Source organism: Gastrolobium bilobum, unplaced genomic scaffold, assembly GCF_033153095.1.
Source record: "Gastrolobium bilobum isolate Gb01-03AN ecotype WA unplaced genomic scaffold, APGP_CSIRO_Gbil_v1 utg62354, whole genome shotgun sequence".
Taxonomy (NCBI): Eukaryota; Viridiplantae; Streptophyta; class Magnoliopsida; order Fabales; family Fabaceae; genus Gastrolobium; species Gastrolobium bilobum.
Genome location: NW_026898705.1, coordinates 21141 through 30773, shown reverse-complemented (window position 1 = coordinate 30773; position 9633 = coordinate 21141). Strand labels below are relative to the sequence as shown.

General features: G+C 34.9%; 1 protein-coding gene across 1 annotated transcript; it reads right to left on the bottom strand.

The window, feature by feature from the left end:
* Positions 1-1727: 1727 nt before the first annotated feature.
* LOC133318502 (zinc finger BED domain-containing protein RICESLEEPER 4-like) lies at positions 1728-9333 on the bottom strand. The gene is made up of 9 exons (XM_061520501.1): positions 9245-9333; positions 8893-8989; positions 8556-8619; positions 5893-6106; positions 4144-4258; positions 3320-3910; positions 2294-3214; positions 1872-2193; positions 1728-1786 (listed from the first exon to the last, which is right to left on the bottom strand). Exons 1-9 carry the CDS (start codon positions 9331-9333, stop codon positions 1728-1730), a joined length of 2472 nt encoding a protein of 823 aa, XP_061376485.1.
* Between the last annotated feature and the right edge of the window lie 300 nt (positions 9334-9633).

The window sequence follows — 9633 nt, the reverse complement described above, 5'->3', positions numbered from 1 at the left end:
AATGTCAGTATAATCGTGGCCAAAATAATGCTACCACACTCTTGACAGCAGTAGCAAAGTTAGAAGAAAAATGTGGCAAAATAAATGCCACGCCAAGATTAGCCACGTTTGGCAAAAGTGTGGTAGTCTTGTTTAGCCACATTTATTGTTAAATTTAGCCACGTTTTTGAATGTGGCTAAACGGCGTGTTTTTTGTAGTGATCTTTGATCTAATGGTGATGTGATAGGTAGTAAATTAATAGTAAGATTTTTTAGTAGTTAGAATATCTTCACTATATATATATATATATATATATCTCACATGCTAATCCATGATGTACCAATCCCGTGGACTATAAGCACACTTGATGGCGATGTAAAGTTAATAGTTCTCAGCCTCATAATTTATTTTTGACATGACAAAATATTAAACGATACTCTATACGCTTCCTTGATGAACAAGCACGTGTCATTGTTGGACATTATGTGATTTCACTAATTCCTTCCTCAGATTTTTCACCATAGCATCAATGTTTATGTTATATTCATCTTCCATCTGCAATTTAGCTGCAACATTTCAGAATTCACCAAATACAATACTAATACATTTTAGCTTGAATGTAAACTTTTCATGTGAGCTTGTAACTATTCTTGGATAATAGACTTGAACAACATCCGTATATAATTATTTTTTTAAAGGGTTAATCTACGAAGAGAAGAAAGAGAAAAGGAAAAAATAGAATTACTCACTTTTATGTCCAGGATATAAAGTTATATTTTATTTATAAGAGAGATACTAAACCTTTTTTTTTAATGGATTAACGTTTTTCTTCCAACATGAAATAAATTTATTTCTTACAACCTCAAAATAAGGTTAAACAATGCAGGTATTTTAGTAAAATTATGATAAAAGAGAAAAACAAAATTTTCAAAATTACTTGCAATTTTTTTTCTAAACTCCAAAACGACATCATTTTAAGATTATAATAGATAATTTTATCTTATGAGACAAAACGGCAACCAAATATGTGTAATAGGATGATCAAGTCATTAATCTAACTAGTTATGGGGCAACAAAGCATTGCTAGTGCTCTGTGTTGTCATTAAATGAGTTGTGGGCTTGTTGGGCCCTAGCCCATTTATGTCAGTGGCTATGTTGGACCTAATGGGTCACACACTAACACCTTATTGCCATGATGATCTAGCATTAAAAGGTATTGGGCCTAATAATGGTTGTTAGCCCAAGAAGAAGTTTGGAAGCCAACCTAAAAGGGAAAAGGGCGCATGGATCATGTAATGGGCTTGGATGGTCCAAGTAGGGCTGGCAATACGGGCTGGCCCGCCCCGGCCCGCCCCGCCATTGGCCCGCCAAAAATGGGCCGGGCCAGCCCGCCCCGTTTTGATAAAATGGGCCAGACTTAGCAACCCGCCCCGTTTTATGAACGGGCTGGCGGGTTGCGGGCTAGCCCGCCCAAAATAAAAAAACTCATAAAATTAAAAATTAAAAATAAAAAATCTGCATAAAAAACACAAAAAACTACATAAATAATAGGAATCAACGCTGCTTAAATTTGATTCTACAAGCTAGTCCAAAAAATAAAATACAAATATTAATTCACAAAACTAGTTATCAAGTTTAACTACAATACACACAAATGTCCATTCAAATTGAAAAAAAAAAAAGCACAAACTACTTTTTGATTCATTGCTTTGAAGAAGCTCCAACAAAACATTAACTGCCATCGTCATCATTTATCAATCTTCTCATCAATCTTCTCATCAATCTTCTCATCAGAGGCACCTTCATCTATATAAATAATAATTGAAAAAAAAAATTAATTTTACAGACAAGTATGGTTCAATATAAAATGAATTCAAATTAAATAAATTACCAGTCCTAGAAAAACCATTCTGCCAATTACGGGTACAAAGCAAAGCTTCAACACATTCAGGTAAGAGACTGCTTCTGTATTTATTAAGAATCCGTGACCCAATGCTGAATGCAGATTCAGATGCAACAGTGGTAATAGGAATGCTTAATAAGTCACGAGCCATTAGTGATAAATTTGGAAGACGTTTAGCTCTCCCCTTCCACCATTGTAATATATCAAATGTATCATCATCAAACTCTAAATTCTCCTCTCCCAGATAAACATCAAGTTGAGATTTTCCAATCTTTGCTGCATTGAAGGGTTGATTGTGCTTTTTCAATTCCTACCATATTTGACAAGTTAATTAAACACATAAAAATATAAGTTTTTAAAAAATACAATGTAAGTAAATAAATTATTATTTCAAATTAAAATAAACTTACTTGGAACATGATTTCTGAAAATCCCTTCTTCTCTATTGATATTGACCCACTTGAAGATGCACTTGTAACATCACAGAGACTTTGACTTAGAGCATTTGAAGAGGGAGGAACGTGACATGCATAATTGTCAAAGAGATTGTATGCATTTTTCTTTATTTCTTCTACTTTTCCTTCACTTGTCAATGGATTAACTTTGGAATAACAATAAGACAAAGCAGAAGTCTTCATCCGTGGGTCAAGAAGTGCTCCTAGTGCAAGCACAATACTATATTCCTCCCAATATTTGTCAAATTTTTCCATCATCCTTGCAGCCATGCTCTTTAAAATGTCATCTTCATCATGTAATGTGTTCTGGAGACTACATTGAATTTGCCAAACTTGCAAAAAGTATAAGTTGGCAGTAGGATAGGATGTGCCAGAAATCAACTCAGTAATATCATAAAATGGCTTCAAGAACCCCATAATTTTTTCTCCTCTATCCCATTCATCAAGTGTAGGACAATATTTATAATTTTTATCACTGAATTCAAGAATAGAAAACACACGTCGGTATATAAGAGCACTTTCAAGCATCAGATAAGTTGAATTCCATCTAGTAGGGACATCTAGGCATAAGCCTTTTGAAGTGTTAATTCCTCCCACTTGATCAATGCATTCTTTAAATGCTTTCATTCTGCCTTCCGAGCCCCTTAAATATTTGACACTTTCTCTAATTTTGCTCAAGGCATCACTAGAAACTTTCAACCCTTCTTGAACAATTAGATTCAAAATGTGAGCAGAACAACGAATATGAAAAAATTGTCCATCACATAACAACAATTTCTGCAAACCAAGCTGACTTTTCAAATTTCTCACCATATTGTCATTTGCAGATGCATTATCCAAAGTAATGGAAAATAACTTCTTCTCTATTCCCCAATCCTTCAATAAATCAAAATTTTTTTGACATAATTCAAAACCAGTGTGAGGAGGAGGCATATGACAAAAGTTAAGAATCTTGCTATTTAAATTCCAATTCCTATCAACGAAGTGAGCTGTTAAACATATGTAACCCTCTGTATTACAAGCTGTCCACAAATCAGAAGTTAAGCAAATCCTAGTTGGAATGCTAGCCATTATGTCTTTAAGGTTCTCCTTCTCTCTCATGTAAATCTTTAAGACATCGCTCTTAGCAGTATTTCTTGTAATTGGAATTGCATTAGGATTTAAGTAACTTACCCACATCCTAATCCTTTCATACTCAACGAAATTGAAAGGCAAATCATGCTCAATAATTGCAAGAGCACACATCTCACGTGATACCATTTGATCTATTTTTTGACTTTTCAATTTACCTTGCATATCTATCATCATTTGACCCACATCTTCAAATTTAATATTCTTGCACTTTAGAATGTGACGTTTCAGATGCGACGTTCCATAATTTTTCCCACCAACTTTGTATTCTTGATTACAACCAATACATTTTGCCCTCTCAATTCCATCATCCGCTACTCCTATCTTGGTAAAAAACTTCCAACAATCTGAAGTTTCTGTTTTTGCCTTCTTCTTTGTGGATTCAACAACAGATTGAATTTCTTGATTATCACAACTTTCCACATCAATAGGTTCATTAACCTCCATTTACAATCAACTATAAAAAACAATGAGAATATATTTCATTAAAAAGGACAACAATCAGGGTCCAATTTTTACTAAGCTGCATAGGCACTAAAAATATGGAACCATAACAGCCGGGTAGCAGGGCAACTAGATTCCTAAACCCTACTTACTCATGAACATAACAATGGAAATCCTTGGAAGATAAAACTCCATGAAGACAAAATGCTAAATATTGAATGGAAGTTTACTTGCCTTCTTCTGTTGATTGGTTTTTCAATAATGGAGCCCTTGGTGGAACTTTCACGGACACTGTAATGTGGGTTTTTTGCCCCTTCAATGGACCTTCCACTCTGAAGATAAGACCTGCCCAGAAACCAAATCTTCAATATGCCCACAGGATTGTGAATTATGTATAAAGTACAGTCCAACCCATAAGGAATTTTTCAAATAACTCAACCAATTAATTCTGGCACTAAACATGATAATTTGGATTCACATGTCTTGTTTGCTTTTGATTGAATGAAAGCAGGTAAACATCAATGGAACAGTGTTAATTAATAAGGAAAAGTTATTGCCATAGGAAGACTTTGCTTAGAAAACAATCCAAACTTCATGTCAGCATTTGAAAACATGATTAGCACTAATTCTTTTCTTATCATGCATGGATTGTATTTATTGTCTTAATATAGACGCACTAACGCACAAACAGTATGTGATGAGTTGACTCTTATGAACAGAGGTTAAACTATTCTTTCACTAATTAGATTTCTCACCCTCTTAAGCACCGTCATCAGCAGTTTGTTCGAACTTTCATTTCAGAAGGTTTCTTTGCACATCCAAGCATAACTAAATAGCTGCCAAGTGTATTGTGTATACATTTGTATATATGTACCTTAACTACATGGGGATACCCTCTGAAAGTGTGTTTCTACCTCAACAACCGACTGGTACACTTTCATAGCAAACTGAATTTTGCTTATTACTAGGAAAAGTCATAAACCTCAACCACCATTGCATGAGAAAATTGATAAATGTTTTTACTTGGTATAGGTACAACTATTAATGGGTGATTTCAAAAACAAGTTATGCAGTTGGTTGGCTAGTTATAATTGTAAAATTTCATGTCTTCTTTCTTTTTTGAGATTATGAAATAAGTAATACTAATCACATAAAAAAATAAAATAAAAAATTGAAACTGAGCTTGCAGTGTCTTCTATGTTCCTTTATTTAGATAGGTTGCAAGAAAACTTTAACAAAAGTGGGTCAGAATCAACTCAGAGAGAAAGTAGAGTGGCATGTTGGTTGGGGAAAACAACACCTGAAATTATAGGGAGGCCTTAGGAGGAGTTTTATTCAATATAACATATGAAGAATGGCTACTCTGCCATCATTCCTAATATATACTTGTGCCTTGCTGGTCACCAATGTCTTTGTGGAGAGGTACTATCTTGCTATGCCAATAATTGAGAGAAAATGATGACATCTCTTATCTTATTGGTCTTTTTGGTTATTTGATTAATTTATAGGTAGAAAGTGCCACAAAATGTTTAAGAATATGAACAAAGAGATATCAACATCATGATCCAATAGACTCTCAATCACGCAGGTTATAAATTATTCCATTTAAGATTAGGTAGAAAGTGCAAATTTGGAACGCAATATTGGTCAGAACTCAGAACCTAGATTGAACTGAGAATCAAAGAAGTAAATCAAATCAAAGTTTCACAAAATCTAATGCACAAATTGACTTACCTAAGTACCAGTATTATCAATTAAACACAATTCCATGACACCCATAGCTACAGAATTAATTGGTTGAGTTATTTGAAAAAATAAAAAATAAAAAATGAAAAGAAAATTTCATGGACAGATCAAATTGGAGCGTAATCATTTATTTTGACTGAGTTATTTACTTGTTATTTGTGTCCAGATTGAGCATCACTAGACATAACAGATTCAAGCAAAAGGACCAAAACAAAAAAGATTACAGGACTTACAATCCAAAATAATTTGATCTGACAGGCACCACAGAGGAACGAAGATGAATGGTGGTGAGATCGAAGGCAGGAACGAAGACCGGGGAGGAACGGCGGTGAGGAACGGCGGCGAGGAACGGCGGCGAGGAACGGCGGCGAGAAATAGAAGGGGTGGATCTGAAGGGAGAAATAGAAGCCAGGATCTCAACTCTCAAGGGGTGGAACGGCGCAATTGCTGGTGTAAAATTAGGGCACACAAGTGCAATGTAAATTTTGTAATTTTATTTTTTGTGTATTAAAAAAAATAAAAAAATTCGAATATTAAAAAAATGAACCCGTCGGGCCAACCCGGCCCGAATCATGATCAACCCGTTTTGTTCCTTTTGTAAACGGGGCGGGCTACCTTGGGTTGGTGGGTTGAGACTCATAACCCAACCCGCCAATATCAGTGGGTTAAACGGGCTGGCCCGACGGGCTCGGCCCATATTGCCAGCCCTAGGTCCAAGACATTACTAATTAATTTAATTAATTAAATTAATTATCAAATATTTAAATTTTGAATTTTGAATTTGAAACTTGAATTTTGAAATTTGAAATTTGAATTTGAATTTCTAAATTCGAATTTTGAATTTTGAATTTAAATGTTTGAACGTTTGAATTTAAATGTTTGAACGTTTGAATTTAAATGTTTGAATTTGAATTTGAATTGACTATGAAAAGTTGTTTCATAACAAAATGATAAGATAAGATCTTGTTGGAACGAATCCCTTGTATCATGAGGAGATCTTTGGAGATCACCAAGGGCTGTTTGGGGCGCTGATTTGGTGTGATTATAAGTGTCATCTAGTCAACCAAATAAGCTCCAATCAGATTTGGTTGGTTGAGAGAATCAATGAGTGAGTTGGTTCAAATTTAAATGCAACTGCTCAACGTATCTGGACCCCTTTTGGGGCTGAATGGGGCGCATAGATTGCTGGCCATATGATGGCCATTAGGTCAGAATTTTGATTAGATAAAGATCTAATCTCATGAGTATTGAATGGTAGGTTGTTGGGAATTTTGAATTGCAACAACTCCACCCTTTCTCTCCCTTTATGTGAGCCATTTGTGATCAGAATTTTGAGTAGAAAATCTGATTGCATCCTTGCTTCCTCTCATCCTTTTGGTGCGCCACTTTTGTTAGGTTTTCCCAAAGTGTTTTGGAATTAACCTAGCCTTTTCTAAGAGCATCCATACCCCACTTTTGTGATGTTTTCATGCTGAAGACTTCACTCTTCTACACCTTTACCTAGCCTCCTCCTTCACACATTTGACGCCTAGCAAGCTTTTGTGGTGATCAGTTGGTGGCTTTTCAAGAAGTGTCCTTGCATTTTGACGTGGGGTGGTGTGGATCAACATTAGAGGGTTTGAACCCTTCAAACCTGACACTGATCTCCTTGGTGTTTGAATCACAAACAAAGGTAACATCATGCTGTCTTAAAGCATGAGTCTTGATTGCCTGTGTGATTTCGCTTGAGAAAATTTTTATTTTTCCATCTTACATGCTTCTGCCTTCAAGGCAATTTAACTTTCATAAGGGTGCTATGCAGTTTCATTACCTTGAGGTGAGAGGCACCCAAAAATTAGAGGAAGAAAAAGATAGCTGTAAAATATTCAAGCATAACATAACATTCATAAACACATGTTTATAGGTTTAATAAGGATAAGTTACTTCAAATCTTCAATATAAGTCAGAGACTAATAACATATCTGAATTCGAAAAGGAACCTAGGTTAAGGTGTTAATAGCATACTCAAGTTCCAAAGGAACATGCATGGGTTTACTGAATAAATATCCTCCAACAATAAATTCTAGAATGATTAAGTATCTCATGATCAACTTTAACCTCTCAACAGAATTTGAAATCACCATCTATGGTTTGTTAATCCGAAGTAAATAATTGACCAAAGTTGCTGTTTTTACTTACATATCCTAGTCAGTAGAGCTGTCAAATCGGGCGGGGCGGGGCTAAAAAGTCCACTTTTTTAACAGCCCGCACAAGCAAAAAAATCAAATAACCCAACGGGTTAGGGCCAACTTGCATGCCAAAAATTTTATTTTTCAGAAAATCAAAAAGTGTACACCCAATTAACATCAGTGCAAAATGGTGCTTAGGAATTGGTTGCCTCTCTCAATAAACTTGACACAACAAAATAAAAAAATAAAAAAATACTTGCTGAATCAACATGCCAGTACTAATAAAGAAAGAATAATATCTCTTTCAAACAATTTGGAAAATCAGTGAGATAATCAACGAAGATTCATATAATTTAAAACCTGGATTAATACCTGTCTTTTTTTTTGTATGTGTGGGGCGTAAAGTACAATAAAATTTAATCATTTACCTCAACTTCTTAGTAAGGCAAACCAAACAAAATTCATATAATTTCTCATGCTGGAAGCATTTCTAGTTACATCTCTCATGCAGGAACAACAGTTCTTACCATCAAGAAATTATAAATGTTCATTTGCGATCAATCACCAACCAACAGACTTCACAATTTCACATTATTACTCATCTTAACTTGTTTCCATGACAAGTTCTTCAGGGAGGACTCGAATTGGTTGAGTTCTCTATTCTTAGACAATGAAAGTTATAGCTCAGTCTGACCTAAGCTAGAAAAGATATACATGCTATAAAGTACAGAATGAAGGATGGAAGCCAGAACCAGCATTCAAGGAATTTCTCAGAACTTCATTACCTCCAAACTGATAGAATAATTGCAACATTCACAAAACAGCTATTTTCTATTATCAAAAAGGTTAAGAAGGACTTCAGATATAAATTAAATTAAAACCATGTAATCCTGCATCTCCTTAAGTAATAACAATCCAGTATACCCAATATTCAATATACATTAAGCAATAATTACAGAAAACAGACTGATTATTCCTGCACGTCTGGATGTGGAAAAATGACCACACAAAAAAAAATCTAATAAAAAAGAGGTCATAGACATCAAAATAGTCAAGCGAACTTACCTCTAGAAAGACAAAGACAAATTTATAAGCAGACAAGTCCCTAACCAGCATGGTCACAGCAAACTTCCCAGACCCAATATCTACACAACCCAATATTCTGTTTTGACATATAGGAATGAAAAACATAGCTCATTAAACAAACATGTATTATTCCCTAGAGACAAAAACAATAGAAGTCCAATACTTTACAATATTAACATTGCATCCAGGAAGAAGGGATCAGTGACAACAGAAAAAAGTCCAATACTAAAAAACAAGTGATCCAATAGAAACTCTCAAGTTACAACATTTGATGAGGTACATTATTATATTGTAGACTTGCTAAATACATACAAACTAACAGATACTTCACATCTGTACCAAAATTGTATCTGCGCCAGAAACCTTGACATAAGAGGGAGCTTCTTCAACATTGAGAGCCTTAATCTTTCCATCTACCATAGATGAGAATAAAAATCAGAGGGAATCAAATTAGTAAAAGATAACAGCATCTCAATTAGAATATATTGAAATACTGTAATACAATTGAATTGAGAGGAGAAGTTGATACCTTAGCTTAAAAAAAGGGAAGGAATTGTTCAGATAGTGTTGTGCACGTGTCCGCTCTCGACGGTCTTGTCAACGTAAATTCGTTATTCACCATCACTGAGTTTGTTGGGTCATCTCGCTCACGACACCGGGACGGTGCAGCCTCTAGAATCGAATATTCTGCGATGCCAGTGTGGACATCGCAAAGAAGCT

Bases quoted from the DNA above. Each gene is read 5' to 3' on its own strand.
- LOC133318502 (XM_061520501.1), bottom strand. From the start codon at position 9,333: ATGGTAGATGGAAAGATTAAGGCTCTCAATGTTGAAGAAGCTCCCTCT. The intron at 8,990-9,244 runs GTGAAGTATCTG...ATGTCAAAACAG, and splicing joins GATACAATTTTGGTACAGAT to AATATTGGGTTGTGTAGATA. The intron at 3,911-4,143 runs GTAAACTTCCAT...TTGTAAATGGAG, and splicing joins CAATCAACAGAAGAAGGCAA to GTTAATGAACCTATTGATGT.